Raw genomic sequence first — 27,557 nt, 5'->3', positions numbered from 1 at the left:
TCCTGAAAAATGTTAATATCAATTGTCAAGTAGGAAACATTATTGCTGAAATATAATCTTGTGAAGATCTGATACCAATTTGAAGGTTTGCCTTTGTAGACTTCTCTATCAGTCATGTCAGAAGTTCTATATGAAACGAGTGTTGCTAAAATTATACCACTGGTTTCAATAAACATGTCACCAAGATAAGTGTATACAAAATTCCATTTCTTCATTTTTAACAAATCATGCAAATTGTGTCCATCTGTGTTTCTATCCCTTTTACCTCAGTAATATCAGAATAGATAAATAAATCTCTTCATTACAATCAGCCTAAAAGCTGGCTTAAAAAGATTTCCTTTGTGTGTGCATATGTAGTATTTTTCCTTCACATACTTAAAGTAAATTGAAAAAATAACAATTTTATATTATGCAGGGGTATGACTGTCACTTAAATCCCAACAAATGATGGGGAAAAACTGTATTACTATTTCCTCCCCACAAATTAAAAACTCCTGTTGTAGGCATTACAGGTAGGGTTCCTTTCTTTGGAGAAGAATTAATTATAATGAAAGGAGAAGTTTGAGAAATTTTGTAACACTTGGAGCAGAAGTGGTTTTTAGTTTACGGAATGTTTTTCAAGGTTTTGGACTATTTGGGAAAAAAATTTATGTGGTGTAGTTTGCCTAATTGTGAAAGTGAAATCCAGAGAATAATTTCTCAAAAGATCACACAAATTTGTAGCACTGTTTAACATGAACACCATATTGTTCATGTGATATACAAGCAATAATTCCCATTTTACAAATGTAGGAACTGAGAAACTGAAGTGTCTCACCCCAAGTCAAGCTATGACACACATGATGCTAAAATGTAATTTTTTTGTTTCCCCATTATGTCTCGTCCTCATTTTTGACTGTTAGGTCTGCGGCTCTGCAATATATCTCATTTTGTTGACCAAGTAACACCTACCTTTGGCAAAAACGTTTAAGATGAGTATAATTGAGCTTAATGTTAGGTTCTTGATTCTAAATTCTTTATTTAATTCCCAAGACTTCTTGTTTGACTTCTATGTCTCATGACTCACACTCTATTCTTATCACATTTGGTTTCCTCTCATCATCTTACCTTTTGAAAACCACTGTGGCCATGTGTGAAGGGTGGTAACGTTTGCAGGAGAAGCCTTCTCCAGAACATCTCCGTGTAACAGCCCAGCCCTGGACAATCTTTTGAATGTCTATCATTCACTTTTTCTGTTTCTGTTCTCGGTAGAGCCTAGATATGAGGCAGCGGGACAGGGAGGAAGGCAAGAGAAGGCAGAAGTAAATAATCCGCATCAGGCAGACCTGCTCTTAAATCCAGCTTTGCCATTACGCACTGGGCTAGCTGGGCCTGCTGCTTCATCTATAAAGTGCTGATGAAAGTATTGATCACCTAGAGTTATGGCAAGTACTGAGACAGTGTATATCACCTGCTTAACGCATACTTGAGTGCTATGCAAATGTTAGTTATTATACTAGCCCCTCTCACCCTCGGCTTCAGTCGTGCCCTCTCTGAGCTCCCTGGACTGCCGTCCTATGAGGCCTGTCACTACGCCAGCGTGTCCACAAGTCAGTCGTGGGTTACGCTGCAGTCCGCGGTATAGGAACGCCTGCCTCCTGTATGTGCAGGCCAGGGGAGCGCTAGCATTTTGCTACGTGGCAGGGCTAGTTAGCAGGTGCACATGTCTGAACATTCCCGAATCAGGAGGGGGCAGCTCTGAATTTCAGAGAAGTCACCAGGCCACGGCTGGAGGGAGGCGGGAGCCCGGAGCGTCAACTGGAGCTCCGAATTTGCAGTCTGCAATGACATGAAACGCCCTAAAACGAAGGTTCCAGCAAACAATACCAATTAATTAGGGGTCCGATTCCGTGCGCACACGGTGTGGAAAATGCTGCAAGGCGAGGTACTTTTTCGGTGACTTTGCTTCTCGGGGGTTGCAGCCCTGACGCCCCGGCGCCTGGCCCCGACCCAGAAATGGAGTGGGCTGGCCCGGGGCGCAGGACACACGGGCACCTGGCGTTTCTGGCTCGGTGGCCAAGCGGGCCGGCGCTGCCCCCGACCCTCCGGGCGCGCGGGGCGCGGGGACCCGGCCGCGCCTCCCGCTGGGGCTCCGGCCCCCGCCGGCGCGGCCCAGGTGAGCCGCCCGCGCGCCCCCGCGCGCCCCTGCCCCCGCGCGCCGACTTCCTGGTTGGCGGAAGGTGCAGCCGCCGCGCCGGGCGGCCGGGCGCCGGAACCGAGAGGCCCCGGCTGTGGGGGCGGCGGGGGCGGCGGCCGGCGGACGCGGGGGCGGCGGCCGCGCTCCGCTGCTGCGGTCACAAAAAGGCTCGGGGGTGGGGTGCGGTGGGAGGCGGGGACGCGCCGGGGGCGCCGCCGGCATGGGCCCGCCGCCGCGGCTCTGAGCAGCCTCCTCCCGGCGGGCGGGGGCGGCGCGACCCTCGGAGCGCGGGGACGGCCGGCCGCGCCGCGACATGTAACCATGGACTGCAGGACCAAGTGAGTGGGGCGGCCGGGCGGGCGGGGGGCGGCCCTGCTCGGAGCCCCGGCCCTCGCCCCCGGCCGCCGGCCGCCGCGGGCCCAGCGGGCGGGGGGCCGGGCCCGGTGCCCTCGGCCGGCCGGCCGGACAGCGCTAGGCCGCAAAGCCTGCCCGGCCCGCGGCGACGGCCGCCCGGGGTGGCGGGGAGCCGGCGGCCGGGTGGGGCCGCCGCGGGCTTGGCGCGCCCCGAGTGTGTCAGACGGCACCGGCGGGGCGGCGGCTCGCGGGTGTCCGCGGGGAGTCAGCCTTGAGGTTAAGCGGTCATTATTCGAAGCGTTTTCCTGGCAGGAAGAGAAACCTTTCATTTTCAGTGTATTTATCGGTTCGCCTCAGATGCTTTCTTCTTTTAAAATTATGTTTCCTCTGAGGTGTGTTTTTATAGGGCATGGTGCTTGCAAAATGGTATCCAATGAGATGGTCTTTTATGTGCTTGCCTAAGCACATCAGTGGACATTTTCCTTCAGAAGAGGTAAAAAGCAGTTTGGAGAACTGTGGGGATTTTGTTCTGAGGATCTTAGAGGCATGAGACTTATATTTTTCTCCCGAAACTTACTTTGCAAAGAATTCCCTCTTTTTTCCCTTACCCCCTTTTCACAGCTCCTGCCCCCCGCCCCCAGTTTAAAATAGTGAATATCATGTATAGCCGTATTAGCGTGAAAGGCTTTTTAAATTTCACAGTATAACTGAACCAGTATTTAACTTTTACACCTGAGAGAGATTCTAAAGAATATTAGGGAAATAGGAAAATTATGTCCTTTAGAATGATTTTCTTCAGTGTTTGACATCATGGGGGGGCAGGGTAAGTGATTTAAAAAGAGGGTATGCTTTTTGACGTTAATTGGATTATGAGGAAGGTGGTCACCTGAGTCCAGATTATTCCCACTGAAGCAAGTTGATAGTGGGAGGGCTGAGGAAATGTATGTTTGCGAGTTAATTTCTATGGCTTGTCACTTATGTTTCTAGATTCATAATAAACTTTTTAAATGAATGTTTGTGTAGAAGCCAAACTGACATGAGTTTCTTGAAGGAAGTACATATTAAAAACTGCCACTGTACAAAGACACTGAGGTCTCCTTAGTAGAAGTAACCGAAATATATTAACACTTCGGTCACGTGGATATTGTGGTATCACACTTTGCCTCATCTTTTATCTTCTGGCAGAAAGAGGTTAAACAGAGCTATAGTTTGGAAAAAAAAAAAGTCTCAATAGATTTCAATTCGGTTTTTGAAATTAAACCAATGAATAGGTTGAATGTATGACAACTTAGTAAAGAAGTGAACTTCTGAATGAAGCAAAGCAGCTACTGTTCCTATTGGGAAAATCTGATATTGAGGCAGATGTCCAGTTTCCCCACAGATAATTGACATAAAACAAGGCCTTTTTTGTTAGCCTTGGAGTCCGTGTAGAGTTTGCTGCTTTAAACATGCTTAAGTATGGTAACTACATCTCAAGAGAAGTATATGCAAAGTGTCACATTTAAGGAGCATCATGAATGTTTTGGGGTGTCTAGAACGTGGCAGGTGGAACCAGGATTCATCATTTACACTTATGTTGCAAGTCTTTTGAAGAAGGCCTGAGAACCTGCTGTCAGACTCTGTTGGCAGGGAAAGTTAGAGACGCTTAGGAACATCCTGGCTTTCTGATTTGATTCAATAAGATAAAGGCAATGCTTTACATTTATCCAGCACTGAATACTTTATAAGGTACTGCCACTTGTATTATTTGATTTATAACCCTCACAATTGCTCTGTGCAGTGAACAAGGCACTTTATAGGTGAGAAAACAGGCTCAGAGGTTCTATGTTTTGCCCGAAGTCTCAGAACGCCTAGGCCTCAGCTCTCTTCAGTTGCTAAACTGGGAAGAAACTTTGTTGTTTCTGCTACGTTGTGGTCATATAGTCACATGAGATATATTGAGACAAGAACAAGATTAGTTTTTAGAGTTAAGAAAGTATCAACTTTATAGAGATGCTTATTTATTTATCATAGGAAATAAAACAAAATTCTTTTTCTTTTAGGGAAAATCCAGAAAGAACCTTTGACCTGGTATTGAAAGTGAAATGTCATGCCTCTGAAAATGAAGGTATGTGTGTTTTGTTAATTCTTAAAATGACTAAGTCTGTCAAAACAAGTGTTAATGTTGTAGACCACTGGAACATAATAGCATAAGGATAATGATAGTACTAAATGTGTATTCTGCATCTAGTGTGTCAAGTTGCTGGTAATAAAATAGATGCTAGGTCTTTGCAGAAATCATGTATGTTAATCTGTGCAGCTTAAATTTCAGGTATGTCTTAAGGCCATGTAACTTACAACTCAACTTGACCATTCGTTGATAAAGTTATCTTTAGTTTTTGTGGAAGGGCATACCTTTTCATTTTGTTTCATTTGTCTCTGAAAATTTAGTTCCTTTTTTAAACATCAGTGAAAATTCTACTGCCAGTACAAATGGGAGCCACACCAATTCCCTTCTAATGTTTCCAGAAAGCGGACTGAGTAGCCCCTTCTGTTGGATTTACTCCAGTAGCGTAGCATGTTCAGAGAGGTAAACATTAGTGGGACATTACTTGGAAGGATTTCGGCTGTCAGTTCTATATAATTTCCTGAAAAGACAAGAACCCTTTAGTATGGTGATTTTTGTCAGGTTTTCCCCAACTTTGTCATATGTGTATGTGTGTGGGGGAGGGGTGGTGGAAAAGAATACGTAAGAGATCTCTCTTGTTGCTTATTTCCTTTTTAATGTATTCTGGTGTGGTATGTTTTCATAGCTATCTCCAGTGTATGATTTTACTTGTAGTCTGTGTACTTAGACCGTAGAGAACATGGTGATTAAGTGTGGGATTTTGTGGAGACTACTTGTCCATTCTGAAGCTTGGAGGAAGGTCTCCTGACACTCTTAGCTCCAGAAAATGACAGCAATTATATGCTCCTAAGCAATTTGTAGCTGCACACCTTAAAATAGAGGAGCCCAACCCAGCTGTGGTAAAATGGGCACAAGTAATTTTAGGTAGGAAGTCACACATGCTCCAGGCTCCACCAGCCCTGTCTGCTGTACTCCTGGCCCGTTTGAACAACAGCTGTGGTCTGGTTTGTCCCCGGACAAGGAATGCTGCTAGGTTCTAGGGAGCTTTTTCTGATTAAAAAGGTTATCTTTTGTTGTCCTGTGGGTATTGAAGTTTGTCCATTTACATTCTTTTGAGGCCCAGCCAAGTTCTCTTTGAAGACTCAAAGGGATACATTATTTTTTTCAGCTCCAATTTAAATCTGTAGTGTATTTATGGTATGAATAAATCTTCAAAATACCCACTATAACATTAGCTAAGGTGCGTGAAGTAATGCTCACCTTACGTGTTTGTAAAACAGGCTAAATTCCTTCGGAAAACATGGTTTCTCTATAAGTTTAAATGCATGCTAAAGTGATCTTGATCACAGAATGTATCTGCTTTCTATAATGCCTCATCTGTGCGTGTGTCAGAGTGTGACCTTTCTGTAAAGACTTCTGAGAGGTTTCCTCCTCCCCCCCTCCTCTGCCCTTGTGCATTTCCAGGAACTGGTTATTCCAGTTGGTATCTACTCCTGCTTTTCTTTTATTACCTTCTTCCTTTTTGCTGTTGTTATTGTTTAAATCATTGTTTATTAGAAACATCTTCATTTTTATTTTAACAGTTTATCTAGCATGATGAAGTTGGAAATAGAATAAATGGTTAAACACTTTTGGCTTCTCTATAGGTTGCAATTATTTATCCATTCTACCCAAGTATTCCATTAATATGGCTGATTGGCAGCAAATTTTAAAGATTTCTTTAAAAAGCTAAACTCAATCACGTAAAAAGCATTAGCAACTTTTCTTCTTTCCTTTTTTTTTTTTTTTGTGAGGAAGATCAGCCCTGAGCTAACATCCAATGCCAATCCTCCTCTTTTTTTTTGCTGAGGAAGATGGGCCTTGAGTTAACATCCGTGCCCATCTTCCTCCACTTTATATGGGATGCTGCCACAGGATGGCTTGACAAGCAGGGCGTTGGTGTGCGCCTGGGATCTGAACCTGCGAACCTCGGGCCACCAGAGCGGAGTGTGTGCACTTAACCTCTTGTGCCACCCGGCCAGCCCCAGCAACTTTTCTTGTTTTGATTATGACTTAAATAGTATGAACATGACTAATATTTTAGAGTCTACAAGTTATATTTTTTTGTGCTTTAAAAAGTAATGCTATTATATAACTAAAATTTTATGTCAAGTTGAGAGTTTGATGTTTTTAAATATTTTTATTAATTTTCTACTTTATTGATAAATATTAAAGGGGAAAATGTCTGGAAATTATTAAAGAAAGTTATTGGAATATTCCTATTTAACTGTCAATAAAACCTGTTTATTTTAATGAATCTGTGTGTATCAGGTTGTTTAAAGTAGGATAAGTATTTTTTGCTAACATGTAAATGAACACAGATGATGTTCTTATGTAGTAATAGACCTAGAAAACAAAATGTGTAAATTAGTATGCTTAGGGTACAAATGTAAAACCAGTTTAAATAATTAGAAAACTTGATAGTTCATGTAAGGGGAAGTCTAGTAGCAGGTCATCAAAGATCCATATTCTCTCTGCACCTCAGCTCTGCCACCCATAGACCATAACATTCAATCCTAGTGCCCAAGTTGGCATCGTTCCGACCATTCCTAAAATAATCATTGGTGGGGTAGCAGGCAAGATTATCTTGATTGATTTACTAAACTGGCAAGGAGTAGATGTTGGGAAATCAAAATGTTGTTTGCATTTCTCAGAATTTTGGTTTATTTTTTGAATGAATTATTTATTTCTCAGAATACTGGTTTATTTTTTGATGACTATCTGTTTGATCTCATAGAAAATATGATGCTCATGGTAAACTTGGTTTATGCTAAGATTGGTAATATTACATTAAGATAGTTGTCATGTTTCTCTTGTTTACTTTTTTTTTTTTTCGGGGAAGACCAGCCCTGAGCTAACATCTGATGCCAGTCCTCCTCTTTTTTGCTGAGGAAGATTGGCCCTGGGCTAACATCTGTGCCCATCTTCCTCTGCTTTACATGGGATGCCGCCACAACATGGCTTGACAAGTGATGTGTCGGTGCACACCCGGGATCCAAACCTGCGAACCCTGGGCCGCCAAAGCAGAGCATGCGCTCTTAACCGCTGTGCCACCGGGCCGGCCCCTTTTGTTTACTTTTAATAGAGAAGTTTTAAGTTGTTTCGTTTAGCCTGAATAATTTAGATCATAAATGTCTTCAGAGACAAATTATTGTTAACTAAGGTTTAGGTAGTGATTTGAAATGGCATTAGCTGTTGAAATATAACTCGGTATAGCTAGCTCTGGTAAGGTAATGATCTTCATCTGACTGTTGCTATTTGGGCTTGTTTCAAAGGCATTACATTGATTTTCTGAAAACAACACATTTTAGAACACTGGGAAATAGTTTCACAAGGAGGGCCCCACAAATTTAAGATAGTGTTTCCCTACTGTGTCCCTGTTGTGTTAGTAGAATTGGTTCCGGTGGTGTCTGACAGACTGTTGGCGCGTCTTTTTATACAACTTCCCTAGTAACTTCTGCTCCAACTCTCCGAGAGTGAAGTGCCAACATTTAGATCTTAATGCTCTTCCTGGTAGATCTCCAAGCTAATTGCTGTTGTCACTGCTCTCTTTGCTGTCTTTCTTGCTTCCCAGCAGTCAGGGAAGGACAGCCAGCAGTGATGGCCTCTCCTCAATTTGAGTAACAAAACTCAGTGTTACCGTCGTGTCCCTACTGTCCCCAGAGTGAATCAAGACTTGAGGGACCTGAAAAGTAACCCTTCCTCAGTAGGAGATTGGAGATGCCTTCTCTTAGGGTTTCTCTTCCAGGCAGTGGCCTTGGTACCCTAGCTTTCTCTTTTGTGTTTTGTTGCTAGCTTACCCCAAGAAGTAGTAGTAGTAATAGTTAGTAGTTAATGGTAGTACTAGTAGTTAGCAGTAGTTAATAATAGTAAGTAGTAGGTGGTAGTAGTAGTGGTAGTGGTAGTAGTGGTAGTAGTAGTAGGTGGTGGTGGTAGTAATAGTAGTGGTGGTAGTAGGAGTAGCAGCAGCAACAGCTGGTACTCGTGTAGCACTTTGTGCCTTGCACAATTCTGGGTATTTTACATGTACTATTTAAGCCTCACAAAAATCCTATGAGATAGGAAATGTGTATCTTCATTTTGCACATGAAGAAACTGAAGCCCAGAGAAATGAAGAGACTTGCCCAAAGTGGTCTGGCTCCTGAGTTGGTATTTTAATTTATTTCTTTTTAATAGATTTAATCTGTTTTTTTTTTTAAATCTACTGCTCTATTGCCTCTCATTGTGTAATGACCTCACATAAGCTCGATACATGTGGTGCAGGTATTTTTTTTTTTAAACAGGAATACAGTGTCTTCCCTGAAATTAATAAATCGATTATAATTCCACATGAAATAATTACTGAGCTTTTTCCTTGAGGTTATTGATGCTGACTCAGGAGAGTCCCCTCTCCGCCCCCACTCCTCTTTTTTAGGGTTTACATCTCCATATTTAGTGAATCTTTGATCCAACAGTTCTAGCTATTAGTAGTTTTCAACACCTGTTCAGCAAATCTTGTTTTCTTTATTCCTTTCTCTGTGCCTAGAATAATTTCTCTTAGGAACAAATCCCTCTTTGCTGCCAACTTTCCACTTTTATCAGCCCATCCAACCCGGTATCAAATTATCCATCTTTCTGATCTCTAGCTTATGTTAACAGTTTAACTGCCTCTTACTCTTTTCTTAAATCAGAACCTTACACCAAAGAACCCTAACTTAGTCAGTATCCCCTGTGCCTTGCACAAGAAAGTTATTTCTAATCTCACTTTTTATTTATTTACTTTTTATTGATATCATAATAGTTTATAACATTGTGAAATATCAGTTGTACATTATTTTTTGTCAGTTACCATATAAATGTGACCCTTCACCCCTTGTGCCCACCCTTCCCAACCCCCTGGTAACCACCAAACTGTTCTCTCTGTCCATGTGTTAGTTTATCTTCCACATATGAGTGAAATCATATGGTGTTTGTCTTTCTCTGTCTGGCTTATTTTGCTTAACATATTACCCTCCAGGTCCATCCATGTTGTTGCAAATGGGACAATTTTGTCTTTAGTATTCCATTGTATATGTATATACCACATCTTCTTTATCCAATCATCTGTCGATGGATGCTTGGGTTGCTTCCACTTCTTGGCTATAGTGAATAATGCTGCAATGAACGTAGGGGTGAGTAGGCCTCTTTGGATTGTTGATTTCAGGTTCTTTGGATAGATATCCAGTAGTGGGATAGCTGGATCATAAGGTATTTCTTTCTTTCTTTCTTTTTTTTTTTTGAGGAAGATTGGCCCTGCGCTAACATCTGTTGCCAATCTTCCTCTTTTTTTTTTTTTTCCTCCCCAAAGCCTCAGTACGTAGTTGTGTGTCATAGTTGTAGAGTTGTAGCTCTTCTATGTGGGATGCCGCCTCAGCATGGCTTGATGAGCAGTGCGTAGGTCCGTGCCAGGATCTGAACCAGTGAACCCTGGGCCGCCGAGGTGGAATGAGTGAACTTAACCGCTATGCCACTGGGCCGGCCCCTATAAGGTATTTCTATTTTTAATTTTTTGAGGAATCACCATACTATTTTCTATAGAGGCTGCACCAGTTTGCATTCCCATCAGCAGTGAGTAAGGGTTCCTTTTTCTCCACAACCTCTCCAACATATGTTATTTTTTGTTTTGGTGATTATAGTCATTCTAACGGGTGTAAGGTGACACGTTTGTGTAGTTTTGATTTGCATTTCCCTGATGATTAGTGATGTTGAACATCTTTTCATGTGTCTAAGCTCACTTTTGCGTTTGAAAACTTTTCCTTTATAGGGATACTGTTTACACAGAATCGCAGCATTTTGCTTCTACCAGTATTTTAGCTTTTACTGTGTTCTTATAGATATGTCTAATATAGTAAGATATAGACATATAGATATCTAAGTGTCTATTTGCCCTGCTTAAAGTAAGCTCTTCAGGAACCAGGCCATGAATTATTAATTTGTATCCTTATGGAAAAGCTTAGCATAGTATCTGGCATGTTTAGTGAATATTTACAGAGTGAATAAAAGAACATGGACCTAGCATAGTGCCTAGACTTGATCAAAAGAATGTTGATCAAATTAATTCATAGAGAGCTGCTGGTTGTAGAAGTGGTCTTACATGTGTGCTGGTATGACAGTAGCAGGGACGTTAGAAATACATGACCATATATATCTTGGGCTGGGCTGTCTTGGGATATTCTGTGCTCAGGCTCTTCCCTTCAGGACCCATATCTGCTCTCCTCTCTTCTCACATCACAAGATTTCTTGGGACAGTTGCTATGTATGTATGTTTGTGGAGGCTACCTTTAAATCCATTTAGACCCATCCACACATACCCAAAACCCAATAAAACCCTAACATTTAGAAAGTAGAACTTTGATGAATCATATGTACAATAAAGTGGTTTAGGAGACTTGACATACTGCCTAACATGGAAGGAAGCTGTGAGTAAAATGTGGTTGCCATGCTTTTGTTCTAGCTTTGTGTTTATGAAAGAACTCTTTCTTAGTCCCTCTCAATCCAGATGCACTGGGATAGATTAGAATGATATCCACTGAAAATATTAACTTTATATCAGGTTGTTGAAAAAAATAAAACTCTTATTTTCTTATGCTTGCTAACCAGGGACAAAATTTAATGTGTTCTTTAGAACTTTATCTTTGAGATACACCATTTTTGTTTTATGTGGAAAATCATTAAGAATAGCCATACATTTATTTTTGGCTTTGGAACATTACATCCTCCTCCACAGAGCTGCCGGCAAGTGTAAAAATCAAATTTCAGTGTTCAATATTTGTTGATGATTACTCTGGTAGGGATGCTGCAGAGTTTATGTTTTAATAGTTTGATTATAACTTGTCTCGTTAAGTACTTTTGTTTGTTCACATGTTCGTTATTTTTGCTGCTCTAATCCAAGGTGACCTCTTGATTTCTCATGTGAACGATTCCCACTGTGACACGTGGGAGGCAGTGCCTCTTGTGTTCTCTTCACGGTGGCATCCTCTCCACTGTTGTTTGGCCACTGTTGTGTTGCCACAGAGGCACCAGTTTGTTCAGGTTTTTTCTTGTTTTCTTGACTTGCAAGGTAATATGTTCCTGATAGACTTTGGATAATATTCTCTTCTTTGAAGGATTTTCTTATGCCTCCAAATTTTTATTTTCATTTTGCAAGTTAGAGGACAATAGTTTACCTTTTAAAATATACGTTTTAAAGCATACGTACAATATTAGCAGTAGGCATTTTTGGGGTACTTTAGCCAGGCAGCCATGGTGTTATTTTAGATGACAATGAAACTCAAAGGGAGTAAGTGTGAAGTATGTTCTCAAATCAATTCTGAAGGATCCTTCTTCCCTGGAAATAAATTTTAATATTTAACATTCAAAAACTTTTCCCACTTTTAAACTCTTAGGCTTCTGCTAAAGGAACATTATGGAAACTAGGAGAGGTGTTTTTTTTTTTTTTTTTCTTAATGTTTTTTATTTGAGCTAGAAAGCATTAAACAAAGCTTTGAGAAACTCCTGAAATACTGCAGTGTTTCTATTTGTTAGGTTGGATGGTTTCCCTGTTGTGTTTATTCTGAGCATAGTTAGACTCTTAGTTGATATAAATTAAGGATAAGTTGATGAGTTCCAGGTAGTGATTGAATTTTATCTATAGAAAAGGGTGGTCTTGCTTCACATTTGTGTGCTGTGTCAGTCCTTGGCCTTGTGGGCGCACTTGCCAAAGGTGTCCTGAATGGATTTTTTAGAGGTATTGAGGAGATTAGAGGTATTGAGAAGACTGTAAGACCACTTGGGGTCTCAGGTTACATTGCAGAAGAGAACAGTGGAATAATAGACCTGGAAGTTTTCTTAAAGAGCACCTAGTTCAACCCGTTAGAGGGGAATTGCTTTGATGTCTTCTATAATTCCTGGAGGCGCTCTGCTCTCACCCTGCAGGTGCCATTGTCATCGTGCTGCCGGGTGGCTGCATAAAGATTCTCCCTGTGAGCATTAGACAGGCCTGCTCCACCTGAAGCACATGTGTTTTAAAATTACCCCTCTTCTCACTACTCTTCAAATAGCAATTTCTTTAAGTAGGTGGTGTTACTTAATGTATTTTTTTGATTAAAGTAATTCACAGTGAGGTGTGAACAACTGATAGATAGCCCTCAAGGGAGCATTTTAATTTTAAAGAAAGCCTTGTAAACTCAAATTAATTAAAAAGATGCAGTTCGCTATAGTGGAAAGATCTCTGAACTAAGGATCAAGTGTACCTCTGTCGATATCTATATTGATACTGCCTTTGTAATTTGTGATCAACAGCTTTAGTAAGTGTGTAAGTATATTTATAGAGTATTCGGTGAATTTCATTAAGACTTTTTTTTGTTTGTTAGTAAGTTCTTAGTTAATGAAATAAAGCTATAGCATCGTGGTTACAGAGCCTCATTTATGAATTGATTCTCTCTGATTGGGCTTCTAGTTAGATGTTTTACAGTAGTAATAAAAACTACTACTTATTTAGTATTTACAATATGTCAGTAAATGTGCCAAGAGCTTACATATCCTGTTTATCTTTACTACAGCCATATGAAGTAGGGACTGTTATCCTTTTTATAAAGTTGAGGAAATGGAAGCTCAGAAAGGTTAAATAACTCACCCAAGTCACACAGCTGTAAGAGGTGGGACTGGAGTTTGAACCTGTTTTTTCCTGATTCTAGAACCTGAAGTCTTAACCACTATACTGTGCTGCCTTTAAAATAATCATCTTTTTCTAATAGCATTGAAATTTTTCACAGCAATTTTAGAAGGCCACCCTTTTAACAAATCCCTAATTCTAGGCTTGACCAGAGTTGTTATGATATTGTGTTAATTTCTAACAAACATCAAAAGATGACAATGGGAAGAAGAGCACAAACCCCATAGGAAGTAGTCAGTCCTCTTTCATTCATTCAGTGCATGTTTCTGAGTGCCAGTTATATGTCAGGCACAGATGAAAAGCAGCTATGAAGATGATATTTTCAGAGAGGGAGTGTCAGTTTCAAATCAATGATTGTAAGGGTGTAGTAAGGGCTGTGAGAGAGGTTGCACAGTATACAGCACCAAGTATGAAGAGGGCACCTAACTGAGCTCTGTATGTGGGGCATGGGGGAAGTGGGAGAGAGAGGAGCGGAGAGTCAGGGGTAGTCCTGAGGTGATGGAGGAGACATGGATAGATATCTTGTCAGCTCTCAGTTGGGTACTAGGTGGTTATCTTTTTCTAAAATTAGTTGGAGTTTTAGTTCACATTCAGAATCTTGTGTGAATAATTAAAGAATACATATATTGATTTTGATACAAATATTTTTATCTAGATGATCAAGAAGCACTCTCAGCTGCAGTGTAATCTGCCTTGATGTCGGGGTTGTCGGGTTTAGTTTTGTTTTGTTCAGAGCCTAAAACAGTGTCTGACCCAAAGTATGTGTTCAAAGTATGTGTTGAATTGTTGAAACAGTATTTTTAAGGTACTGAGATTGCTTTTAAACAAAAGGAATGGAAATTGTAAAGGGTATTGAAAGTTTAATAATTGTTATTAAATTCTTTAAAAGGAATTCTTTAAAAGTATAGCAACTTTATTGAACAGGTGAAATTTGTGAAAGTGAAGCTACAGAAGTAAAAGATATAAAAAGAAGTTGCTGAGTGATAATCCTTTTGATGTCTGCCTTGTGGCAGTTATTATGCTATCTTGAACTTGAACCTAACTTAAGCTCACCACTGGAGTTTAGGTTTTTGAGGGCAAGCATCTCTTTGGATCTCTTATAGATTTTCAGAAGGTGTCTTCCATATAGATGGTGTTCAGTGATTACTTAAGTTATACTCTGTGAAATTAGTAAAAGGTTGTGCTGTGTTTCCAATACCTATTTTAGATTTCTTAAATTTAAAAAAAAATTTTAATGTAAAAAACTTTGAAAGGCTGTTGATTTTTATCACAAGCAATAGATGCTTTATTTAAAAAAATTTTTGTGTAAATAGAACTGTTGATAAACCACAAACTCTGTAACTTAGCAGGCAGAACTGGTAAAGATCAGATAGAGCCTTTTCCTCTTTCAGTTCCTTCTTACTTATCATTTGAATCTGAAAATAAAGTGTAGAACTATCAGTTTAGTACATCTGATGGTCTTCTGCAAATGTATAAACGTCCAGAAATTAGTCATTTCAAAAGTAATTTTGTCTTGGTTTGATAGCAGCAATACACCAGCATAAGGATGTGTTTAGTATTCAAATTTATTATTAATTAAAATTAAACAGTCTTTTAAAATTTTGTCACCCAGGTAGTTATAAATTTAGACTTATTAATTTCGATAAAAGATTATTTGAAATAACTTATGAATTTGTGCAGAAAACATTTGTTGAAATGGAACCCAAATAAGTTCAGATGTGTTTTAAGGCACTAGAATACCATATATCTTCAGGGTCTATGCATTAAAAATAGTTACTCTAAAATAAACTTGTATGGAAGTGGTTCAGAAAGGACTCTTAAATGGCTTTTTATTTTATTTTATTTTTTTTTTGTGAGGAAGATCAGCCCTGAGCTAACATCTGTTGCCAATCGTCCTCTTTTTGCTGAGGAAGATTGGCCCTGGGCTAACATCCGTGCCCATCTTCTACTTTATATGTGGGATGCCTGCCACAGCGTGGCTCGATAAGCAGTGCGTAGGTCCGCACCTGGGATCCGAATCTGAGAACCCCGGGCCGTGGAAGCGGAGCGTGTAAACTTAACCACTACGCCACTGGGCCGGCCCCTTAAATCGCTTATTTTTTTTTGAGATTCCAGTGTATTTTGGATATGATGTTCGGAAGAGGAAGTTATGTAATAGTTGGGAAATTTTTTTTCGTGTTCTTGCTCGTTGTTACTCTTTTATATAAATTAAGATAGTATTTCTGTTTAATTATAAGCAATTAATGAGGTTAATTTATTTGATTTTTAGAAAATAATGTGTTATCTCTTTTTATTTCTTATTACAACAGCAGATGTGATAACTAAGTTTTGGAGTTGTAGTTTTGCCATGAAATGTGTGATTTTGTTGATGAATATCTGCAGAATAATCATTGACAATAAGGGGCAACACAATTTCATCAAGATTATATGTTGGTTGTGTTCACTGTGTACAGGTTAGACATGTTATAGAAGAAATAGTAAGTGAAGAATTTTTATGTACAAAGATACTAGTTCCCAACTTATTTAAGGTTACTATTGTGTTTGTTAATGACCATGTTTACTCTAAAAGTGGAAATATTAAAATGAAATACTAATTGAAACCCAAATTTTAATTTGTAAATATTTACTTCATTTTTAGCTTAATAGTTGAAGGCATAAATGAATCTACAATATAATACTTTATATGTTTTCTAAATTTGGCCTTTGAGGCTTATGTAGCTGTCCAAAATTCTTAGAATGTCATTATAAAATCTGTTTACTTATAGTTTCCTCGATTTGGGAATTTATAAAATCTTCTGGTAAAGTTTTTGACTCATTTCTCTCAGATTGGCAATGACCATTTTGTTTATAGATGAGTGTGGAAAGAAGAGAGGAGATGACTCTCATTTCGAATTTTCTACCTTAAATCTTGTAGCATATGTTACCATTGTCTTACTTGTGGTGTATTCAAAATGGTGGTCAAAGTATTGAAAATGCAGTCACTGAACACTTCTGAATCACTTTCTAAATCATCACAGTACGACTGAATTATATCTAGCATGGTTTACAGTTTATATTTTTATGGTATTTTAATTCTTTGAAAATGTATGATTTGTATTATGTTTAGTATGTATGACAGATTTAACATATATATTTACTCTAAAATATAATTTTAAATGTGACTAGAATTTACCTTTTTTAGGTATGGCTGAATTTAATTTGGTCAAAACATGAAAATTACGTATTATTATTAAGGGACTTGTCAGTACTTTTTCTGAGTTAAAGCTGTCGATTTAAAAGCTAGGGTTGGAGAGAGTAGATGATGGATGCTTTTGCCTGATTTGAGGCTTGGAGGAAATGACTAAGCTAGAGCTCAGTGCTGTCTGAGAGATGTCTTCCTCCCACACAGATACGTTTAACCCAGAAGGACAGGAGTGTAGAATCTCCTGCAACTGAGGGAAAGACCAAAGGCTCTGTTTCCTCCTTCTGGGGTCTGTATCCAGCAACTTGGCCCACTGAAGGCCTGCTAGCTGTTTGCACCACCTCATGCCATCTGCATGGAGATGTTAAATTTTGGAATTTGTATTTTTGCCTTGTTTCACTTTTACTTTTTTGGTGTATTTGATGTTCTTTGATTCATTGGACATTTAATATTTTTATATTCCTTTGAACTATTTTAGCTTAATTCTTTAGTTTTTATTTTTACTTTTAATTGTATTTTGCTTCTTTTTTCTTATTATTTTATACTAATTTCTTGTATTCAGTTTTTTAAGTTTTTGGTCCTTTTATTGTTTAAAAAATCATTTAATGAAATACTTTCTTTTGTTTGGAAAAAGTTATGCTCTTTCTTGTTCTGAGATAGAGTGCCCTTTGAACATTTTTTCTTTTTCTAATGAAGGGACAAGGAAAGCTAGTAGAGGAGGGTGAATATTATGAAAGGTAATTGTTGTGGAAACTCTCAGCGCAGACACACTCTAATAAAACTAATGCTTACTTTTGGATTGAATGTGAATGGGTGGTTAAATCTCTATTTCAAGGTGAACAGAAGCAAATGGGTTTGATGATGTGATTTTCTAAAAACCTAAAGCCTGGGGTCCTTTTATGGATAAAACCAGAATGGCTTACCTTATAGACATCATGGTGGAGTGGAAAGATACTGGACTGAGAGTGGAAACATGGCTTTTGGTCCTGGCTTCGCTACTTTTTAGTTGTGTGACTTGGTCGAGTTGCTTAACTTCTATTAATTTCACTTGTCACAATATCAAAAGTTTTGCACTACATATCTCAAGAATTGTTATGAGAGTCAGATACAAAATGGCATGCAAGTACTTTGTAAGCTGCACTGTAAAGCACTATGTAGATATAAACTTTTATTTGGTTTCCGTATTTTGGTAGTAAAGTATTCAAAAAAAGGCATGATTACTTCAACAGAAATGCAGTGTAAGTGATGACCTTTCCTCTTGTTTTGAGGTGTGTGCTCAACCTGGAAGAAAGGGCTGCTGGAGGAAGGTCACACGGTAACCTCCAAGTACGCCATCTAACACTGCAGAAATGTCAGAAACAAGAAGGAGGGAGGATGCTCATGTGTTTGGGGCTGATGAGTTAGTTTCACTTTGAAAGGGATGTTTGGCAGAGAATAAAAATTTGTGGCACTAAATCTGAGAGTGCTCGTTTAAAGGCTTGGTGGCATCTAGAGGGATTAGGCAGGACTTGGAAGTTACAGTATGACTTTTTTTTGCACTTCTTTCTTGCAAATTTTTCACATGCACAAACTTCAGAAGGGAAGTGGGAATTCCATATATGTGTAAATTTTCAAATTTCTAGGAGTTAATAATGACAAGCTAGCAGGTTATTAGAATGGGAATAAACTAGAGATTCACATCTCTGAAGGAATGGTAATGAAGTGAGGTTAAGGGTAATATTATACAGGTGTAGGGTTCTCAGTGGGACTATTACCAGTTTCGAGGTATGGTGCAATTGGTTATGAGTTCTGTGTAAACTGATACTAAGCATTGCAATGTGTGAATGGTTAAAAATTATACCAAATTCAAGGCTATCCCCATAATGACATCGTTCTTACTTGTTTGCATTCCGATATAACTTCCTTGAGTGAGTGCTAAAGGAATGGTGTGGCTATGGTTAGCACTAGAAATTGCAAACCAGAGGCTGTCAATGCCACAGGATAAACTACTGATAGGATAAATAACTGCTGATCAAAAATTACTCCAGTGTTAATTACTTGAAAAATTTATTACTTTGACAAAACCTGGATTATGTGCATAAGAGTGGGTTTTGAATATGAACATTGTCTTTTATATGAGTGGTAATGGATAGAATTTGAGAACCGCTATATTATAGATTTAATTTTAGTCCAGCAGTTAACTTTGAAGCAAGATTCTGTTACATCATTGATATAAATCTTTTTATAAGTAATTTTATGAAATTTATGAAGCTTATATTTTTTCAAATTTAATTTATTTAAGACCACTCTAGGTATTCCTGATTTCTCAATAGCAGTGTTTCTCAACTCTATTCATGTCATGACACACACAGAAAATGACGATATTTGTATGGACATCTGGGCAATTGGACTTCATGCAGTGGTAAGGAGGTAACTGGCCTGGGGGCTCCCAGGGTTGGGGGGATTGTTGTATTCTCACTCTCCTTAACCATTAGAGGAACACAGGTTGGGATGTTCTCTTTATGGTTTCTTTGGTGAGAAGAGAATCTGTTCTTTCATTCATGGCTTTTATTCACTGCTGTTTTATGCTAGCTAGGATGGCAGAACTCTAAAGTTAGATTGGATTTTGAAGAACTTGGTTGGAGTTCTAGCTTTGTAATATGACTCAACCTCTCTTAGCCTCAGTTTCTTTGTCTTTAAAATGAGAACAATAACAACCTTTCTCTTTCTACCATAAAGCTATGATGATCAATAGAGATAATAAAATATATGAATATGCTTTTAAACAATGGTTATTTTTATTATAATTTAAACAAAACTGTAGGTACATGCCTTTCATAATTCACAAGAAGAAATAATTAGATGCTTTTGTTTGAAATGTATATAGTGTGTGTATATATAATTAATATATAATGACATGGTGTCCATCAGTGAGGGCACTTGACTCCAAAGCTAGGAGAGTGAATTGCAGAATTTAATAATGACTGTAATAGTTAAGGATTAATGAGGGCTGTATTGCATTTATCCAAGTATTTCATTCCAGTTCAGGCTAAGGCCTAGCATATTATTTTACTGATAATTCTAATTATGCGTTCTGGTAAATATTATAAACAACTTTCATATTCATCTATTTTAATGAATTTTTTTAAATCAAAAGGATAATGAATAAAATTCAATATTAGTAACCTACACTTACTGAAAGTCTCTGTATTAGTACCATTTTTTCCCTAAATAATAATCAAAGCTAAATGTTTAATGGCAGCATATTCTAATTGCTGGGAAAACACCTAGGAATAAACAGCCTCTGAAACCACAGAGGAGCAGGTGAATATGTGAATTCTGTCCATTGCAATTGACTGATCAAAATATTCTCCTCAATCGTGTTAGACTCTGTGATTAGGATAATTCCTAGCAGTTTTATTGAAGAACTAGTCTGATACCATGGATGCAAATGAGATTTTTGGTTTTCTCATACATCTGCCATGTTCCTTTGGAACCAAAGGGAGCCTCACTCTTTTGTTAGAGTGGGGCTGGCTGTTCTGATCCCATGGCCAGTATATGTGGCAGTCTTGTCCGGCCAGGGAGGTTTCAACCTCTGTTGTTAACTGCAATTTTTCTCAAACTGGGGCCTGCAAATTCTTATGTTTAGGAGACCCTGATCTCCAGAATAAGGTCTACATTTAAGTCTTATATTCTAGATCCTCATGACCTGGGCTTAGATGACTGTGGTTTTAGACTTAGTTTTATTGCTCCACATCACTCACCAGTCAAACAAATCGCAAGTGATCCTGTATCATTTCCTTACTGTTCCCAGAGTGCCGTTTCCTCCATTGCTATGGAGTCTACTTGTACGCATAAGTAGAGCTCAGCTCGCAAGTCGGCCTTCATGATAATTACATCACTCATCTCTAAGTGCATGTTTGTGTAGTAAACCTCCTGTAACCAGGTTACACATTTGTTTTAATGGTGATTCTTTAAAATTTATATTTGTTTTAATGGCCATTATTTAAAACCTTTTTTAGTAACAGTCTTTTAAATCAGAAAATAATAAACACAAAGGATGAAAGATTTTTATTATCATTATACAAAGGGGACTACAAAAAAAAAAGTAAGTCTCCTCCTACCTCAGATCCAAAGTCCCTTAACATCCCTTTCTAGAGAATACATGGTTAACTGTTTCTTGTACATCCCTTCAGAGAAATTCAATGCATTTGCCAGCATATTTGTATAAATGTTCCCTTGGACATAGATGGATGCATTCCATGCAAACTGTTTTCTCTTTGCTTTCTTTAATTTAGTTTGCAGATTCTTCTAATTCAGCACACAGAGCTGTAGCTAATTGCTGCCTAGTATGCTCCCTGCATGACTGTACTATGAGCTGGTTCAACTTTCCAGTTTCTTCCCTGAGATTTTCTGTATATAAGATAGCTTTTCCATCTTTAAGTTAAATTTTTAAAAATTATTTATTTATTTATTTTTTTCCTTCAAAGCCCCAGTAGATAGTTGTATGTCATAGTTGCACAGCCTTCTAGTTGCTGTATGTGGGACACAGCCTCAGCATGGCGGGAGAAGCGGTATGTCCTTGCGCGCCCGGGATCCGAACCCGGGCCGCCAAGCAGCGGAGCGCACGCACTTAACGGCTAAGCCACGGGGCTGGCCCTTTAAGTTAATTTTGATGTAAGTGATGTGTTAAAATTCTTCAAGTCTTTTATTTTCACTTTTTCCTCATTTTTTATTAATGCCATCAATTCTATATATGGAAATATGTAAGCTTGCTTTGATGAAGAGAAAAAAAAACTCACTTGCCTATCTCTTACATAATTTCTTTTCACCATGGCACCTATATATATATATATTTATAGTAAAGATGTTTTTCCCCTAAAATTACACTTTGAAAATATTATTCTTTCATTAATAGTATTAGTTTATTACAAAATTTGGAAAATCTGAGTTCAAAATACATTTGCATCTTCTACTGTCTACGTGGCTTTGCGCAAATTCCTTATCCTTTTTTATGTCTATCTTTCCTCATCTATAATATGGGTTTAATAAACATATCCATTTCATATTATCACATGAGAAAATGTACGTGAAAAAATTACAAATTGTAAAATGCTATACAAATGTTATAAGAAATTAAAATCAATTTACCATCTAATATATAAGCTTTTCCTCAACATATGTCTAGAACAAGCCAAAAATATTTGTCATCAAATTTTTTCTCTTCCTTTTTAAATTGTGTACAACTATTTATTTTTTACCTTAATGGCTGATATAACTCTTAATGCTTATCTCTCTCTTTTCCCATGTGTTTTGGAAGTCAGTTCCTAAGATGGTTTGTATTATACTGTGTTTAACTTTTTAATAATGCCAGTTGTCTTCTGCATTTGTGAGCACAACATATTATTTTTATTGAGGCAACCATTATTAAATCCCTAAAATAAGATTTAAAAAAAGGCACATCTTCTGCCCTGAAGTGGCATAAGACTACTGATTCTGTTTTGATTTCTCACTATTGCTCTATTTGTGTTCTTTTTTTTGGGGGGGGAGGAAGATCAGCCCTGAGCTAACATCTATTGCCAATCCTCCTCCTTTTTTTCCCCAAAGCCCCAGTAGATAGTTGCATGTCACAGTTGCACATCCTGCTAGTTGCTGTATGTGGGACGCGGCCTCAGCGTGGCCGGAGAAGCAGTGTGTAGGTGTGTGCCCGGGATCCGGACCCAGGCCGCCAGTAGCGGAGTGCGTGCACTTAACCCTAAGCCACGGGGCTGGCCCTGCTCTATTTGTTTTTCATGTCTCTCCTTGTTTTGTCTTTTTGTCTGTTGTGCTCCATTAATTCAATTTTCTTTTCTTAGCTCTTCCGCCTACCTTTGTATCATTTCTTGGTGCCCTTTTTCTTCCTCCTTTTTGCTTGGAGACTGTTGTAGCGATTCCCTCTTCTTTCTCCCTTCCCGTCATCTTCACATTCTGTGTCATTTCTACATTCCCAGAACCTGTCTTTAATAACCAGTTAGTTTCCTGAACATTTAAAGTATTCTGTTAAAATTTTAATCTCTGTAACACACATCTGTTTGTTCCATGGCGTGTTTGTCCATCTGTCAATGCATCCATCCATCCATCCATCTGTCCATTTATCCGTCTGAATGTATAAAACGTCATTCTTGATGCTAAAAGGAATACAGAGATGATACTGGCCCCAGCCATCAAGGAATTTATAATCTAGTGAGAGAGGAACATATATAAGGTTTATTAAATTTGTTAGATATTGGACTCTTTCCAAGCCCCATCTTTAACTGCCACTCTCAGTAAGAGATTGAATGCTTGAGAATCCAATAATTATAACCAGATATGATAAAATTTTAATTCTATTTTTAATTTATGGAAGTGCCTGTATTAATATCCTCTTAAATATGACCACTTCTAATTTGAAGATTTGTTTATTAACAAGGAGATGATGAGGAAAAGCTATTCTGAATCAATTGATGAAAAATATTGTATCACAAGTGGTCTTTGGTTTTACTAAGGTTTTTTTTTTGGTTTTAATTTATTTTTTTACAATTTTGGGGAAGCTCTCCAGGTTGTTAAAAAATTACCCCTTCAACTTTTTTTTTTTTTTTAAATTAATGCTTTGGTGAGCTCAGTGTCAAGCTGATAGAGACAGCCATTATTTCCTGATGGCTTCCTTTTCTTGTCAGATTTGGCAGCATTTCAGCAGGAATCTAGTGTTTACCAAGTGGTGTACTGAATGACAACTTATTTAATGTTTACTATATTATTACTAGTGAAGTAATACCTAGTAGCTACATACATGAATTACTTATTTGATCCTCTTGTCAATCTTGTAAGATGGTTACTAATAATTTCATTTTCCATTTGAGGAAACTGGGAGGCATAGAAAAGTGAAGTGGCCAGGCTCACAGATAATTGGCAGACTTGAACCAAGACTTTAACTCTAAAACCCACTCTTTCCAGTGCACCTTGATTTTATATCAGATAAGTAGAGTAAATTGAGGAACTTGCCTCAAATTACAGAATCAAGTGAATGATTTCTTTAGGTAGAATAAACTTTGTCTTTGCCAGGGTAAATTGGAAGTCAAATTAGAGTAGCCAGATACTGTGTGTGTTTGTGTCTGTGTGTGTTTGTGAATATAAACGCCTTTATGTTTTAGGAAAAGAGATCCAGACCTATTGTGAAAAATTCAAAAAAGAAGAAAATAATTTGAAGAGACTCAAAATCACTAAATCTCATCACCCAGAAAATATTGTGATTAATATTTTGTTGAACAACCCATTACACATCTCTGTATAAATATGTATGTATTAATATTATGTACATTATCATAGACTGGCTCATCTGTCCATAGCGTCCTGTAAGTTAACCTTTACCAATTGACGATTTATCATTAACGTCTTCCTGTTTCTAAAAATAGCAGTCTACTTCATGGGGTTTGATAGCTACTTAGAATTCCATTGTATGGGCCTACTGTGTATATCTCATTGCATTTCTATTATTATCTACTTCAGATAAATTCTTAGACATGTCATTGTTGGACTTTTGATATGTTTTGGCAGATTGTCATACAAGAAGATATATATTCTTTTTTGTTTTTTTTTTTGAGGAAGATTATCTCTGATCTTACATCTGTGCCAATCTTTCTCTGTTTTGTATGTGGGACCCTACCACAGCATGGCTTGATGAGCGGTGTGTAGGTCTGTGCCCGGGATCTGAACCTGCAAACCCTGGGCTGCCAAAACGGAGCGCTTGAACTTAAACCACTACACCCCTGGGCTGGCCTGAGATATATATTCTCAACACCAGTGCAAGAAAGCATCTGTGTACTGCAGTTCTCAGCAATACTGGGTATTACTCCTCTTTTTAAAAATATTAACAGTATATTTTATTTAACTCACCATATCAGTAACATCGTTATTACAATATACAGTCAATATTAAAACATTATTAAAATAATTTACACTGTTTTTCCAACTTAGTCTTTGAAGTATGTATTTTTTGAAAACTAGACTATTTTTTTGTTGTTGTTTTGAGGATGATTGGCCCTGAGCTAACATCTGTTGCCAATATTCTTCCTTTTTTTTTTTTCCCTCCCCAAAGCCCCAGTAGATAGTGGTATGTCATAGTTGTACATCCTTCTAGTTACTCTGTGTGGGATGCCACCTCAGCATGGCTTGATGAGTGGTGCATAGGTCCACGCTCAGGATCTGAAGCAGCAAACCCTGGGCCACCAAAGCTGAGTGTGCCAACTTAACCGCTACACCATCAGACAGGCCCCTAGACTATTTTTTAAGAGCAGTTTTAGATTTATAGCACAGTTGAGTGGAAAGTAGAAAATTCCCATATCCTCCCTACTACCCCTGCCCCAGGTTCCCCCGCTATTAACATCCTCCTCAGCGTGGTACATTTGTTACAATTGATGAAGCTACGTTGACACATCACCCGGAGTCCATAGTTTACATGGAAAAAGGGGTCACTTTTGGTGTTGTACATTTTGTGGGTTTGGACAAATGTATAATGACATGTCTGCTATTATAATATCATATAGAATACTTTCACTGCCCTAAAAATCCTTCGTGGTCTGCCTATTCATCCCTCCTTCCCCCTAGCCTCTGACAACTACTGATCTTTTTACTGTCTTCACAGTTTTGCTTTTTCCAGAGATATCTCCTCTTTTAAATTTTTGAAAACATTTTTGCCTGTTACTTTAGTTTACATTTCTTTTGATTGATTAGAAAAGTTTTCCATTATTTCATGTTGGCATTATTATTTGTTTGGTGCATTTTCCTTCTTTTGTCCTTTTCACATTTGATAGATAAAGGCTTTTATTTTATCTGTATCAACCAATTATTTAATCAAATATTGGTATTTTTCTGATTTAATATTTATCTTTTAATTTTGTGTATGATGTTCTTTATTCAGAAGTTTAAAGTTTTTTCTAGTCAGATTATGGTTTTCTGTTTTTGATATTCTTGCTGAAGATCTACTGAACCCAAGGAAGAAATCAGGAGTTAGTGTCTTGTATATATTTCTGATGTAGATAAGCCTTATTACAATTACATTTTTATTAGGGTACAGAGAAAATCAAGTTAACTGAATTACACTGATGTCATTTCCTTAAATGTTTGATAAGAATTCATCAGTGAAGCCACTGGGGCCTGGAATTTTTTTTTTTTAGTGAGGGAGATCAGCCCTGAGCTAACATCCGTGCTAATCCTCCTCTTTTTGCTGAGCTAACATCTATTGCCAATCCTCCTCCTTTTTTCCTTCCCCAAAGCCCCAGTAGATAGTTGCACGTCATAGTTGCACATCCCTCTAGTTGCTGTATGTGGGACGTGGCCTCAGCATGGCCGGAGAAGCGGTGCGTCGGTGCGCGCCTGGGATCCGAACCTGGGCCGCCAGTAGCGGAGCGCGAGCAGTTAACTGCTAAGCCACCAGGCCAGCGTGGCCTGGAGTTTTTTATGTGGGAAGGATTTTAATTATGAATTCAGTTTCTTTAACAGACAAATGGCTGTTCAGATTTTGTGGTTCTTGTATTAGTTTTGGTAATTTGCATCCTTCAAGGAATTTTCCTGTTTCATCTGATTGTAAAATATATTTGCACAAAGCTGTTCATAATAGTTCTCATTATCTTTTAAATTTCTGTAACATCTGTAGTAACAAGCCCCTGTTTTCATCCAATATTGGTCATTTGTGTATTCTCTCTTGTTTTCCTTTATCATTCTAGGTACAATTTTACCAGTTTCATTGATATTTTCAGAGAATCAATTTAGGATTTTGTTGATTTCTCCACTGTTTGTTCATTTTCTGTTTCATTGATTTCTGCTCTTTATTATTTTCTTCCTTCTACTTATTTTGGGTTTAATTTCTTATAGCTTTTTAATGTGGAAAGTTAGAGCATTGATTTTTAAACCTTTCTTTTTTTCTAATATAATCATAAATGTAGAAATTTACCTTTAAGCATTGTTTTAGCTGTGTCCCACAAATTTTAACATATTTTTATTATTATGTAGTTGAAAATATTTTCTAATTTCTCTTCTGATTTCTTTCTTGATCGACCTTTAATAATCATTGTTTTTGTTCCCAACTACATTGTAAATTCATTCAGGACAGGAACTTGACACTTCATTCTTTTGCCGTTGCTCTCTATATCACTTTTTTTTTTTTTTTGAGGAAGATCAGCCCTGTGCTAGCATCTGCCAATCCTCCTCTATTTTTTGCTGAGGAAGACTGGCCCTGGGCTAACATCCATGCCCATCTTCCTCCACTTTATATGAGACACCGCCACAGCATGGCTTGCCAAGCGGTGCATTGGTGCACGCCTGGGATCTGAACCGGCGAGCCCCGGGCCGCCGCAGCAGAGTGCGCGCACTTAACCCTTTGCGCCACTGGGCCGGCCCCTCTGTATATCACTTTTTTTTTTAATTAATTAATTAATTTTTCCCCCAAAGCCCCAGTAGATAGTTGTATGTCATAGCTGCACATCCTTCTAGTTGGTGTATGTGAGACGTGGCCTCAGCATGGCCGGAGAAGCAGTGCGTGGGTGCGCGCCCGGGATCCGAACCCGGGCCGCCAGTAGTGGAGCGTGCGCACTCAACCGCCAAGCCACGGGGCCAGCCCTGTATATCACTTTTGAATGACTTTTAAATAAAATCCCAGCGCCATCTTCGAATAACACTCTGAAACAACCTTGTTCCAATTCTGTGTGTCTCAAATACCTCAAGGCAGCTGTGTTGTAGCCAGTGGCCATTGGACTTGAGAGTCAGCGGTTTTGATTCCTGGACTGAATTCTGGAACTTAGGCTCGACTTCTTTATAAAATGAGAAGAATCATATCATTCTCACAGGTTTGTGGTATAGCCAAATGAGATGCCTGTAAAAGGACCTATCACAAATCCCTGGCACAGTGTGTACCCTCCATAAAGGCCAGGTGAGTTGAGTCAAGTGCTGCTTTTCAAACAGCACTTGACTGTGAAAGGGGGGCAGGGCATTCCTTGCTGTAGCACCAGTACTCTGTGCCGTTGTACCTCTCTTAGGC

General features: G+C 38.5%; 1 protein-coding gene across 5 annotated transcripts in view; it reads left to right on the top strand.

The window, feature by feature from the left end:
- Positions 1–1,856: 1,856 nt before the first annotated feature.
- The window catches only part of DENND1B (DENN domain containing 1B), a 251,133-nt gene continuing 225,432 nt past the window's right edge, over positions 1,857–27,557 (top strand). For 4 of the 5 annotated variants that reach the window (XM_058533738.1, XM_058533739.1, XM_058533737.1 and 1 more), the window contains exons 1-2: positions 2,436–2,514; positions 4,573–4,637. In XM_058533738.1, coding sequence (XP_058389721.1) covers positions 2,498–2,514; positions 4,573–4,637 — 82 coding nt within the window. In that variant the 5' untranslated portion in view covers positions 2,436–2,497. Of the gene's footprint in view, positions 1,925–2,435; positions 2,515–4,572; positions 4,638–27,557 lie in introns of those variants that run through there. The other variant, XM_058533740.1, reaches the window with a different exon arrangement.

This window comes from Diceros bicornis, chromosome 38 (genome assembly GCF_020826845.1).
Source record: "Diceros bicornis minor isolate mBicDic1 chromosome 38, mDicBic1.mat.cur, whole genome shotgun sequence".
Lineage (NCBI taxonomy): Eukaryota > Metazoa > Chordata > Mammalia > Perissodactyla > Rhinocerotidae > Diceros > Diceros bicornis.
The sequence above is the reverse complement of the archived record's forward strand: the minus strand, read 5'-3'. Positions and strand labels throughout refer to the sequence as shown.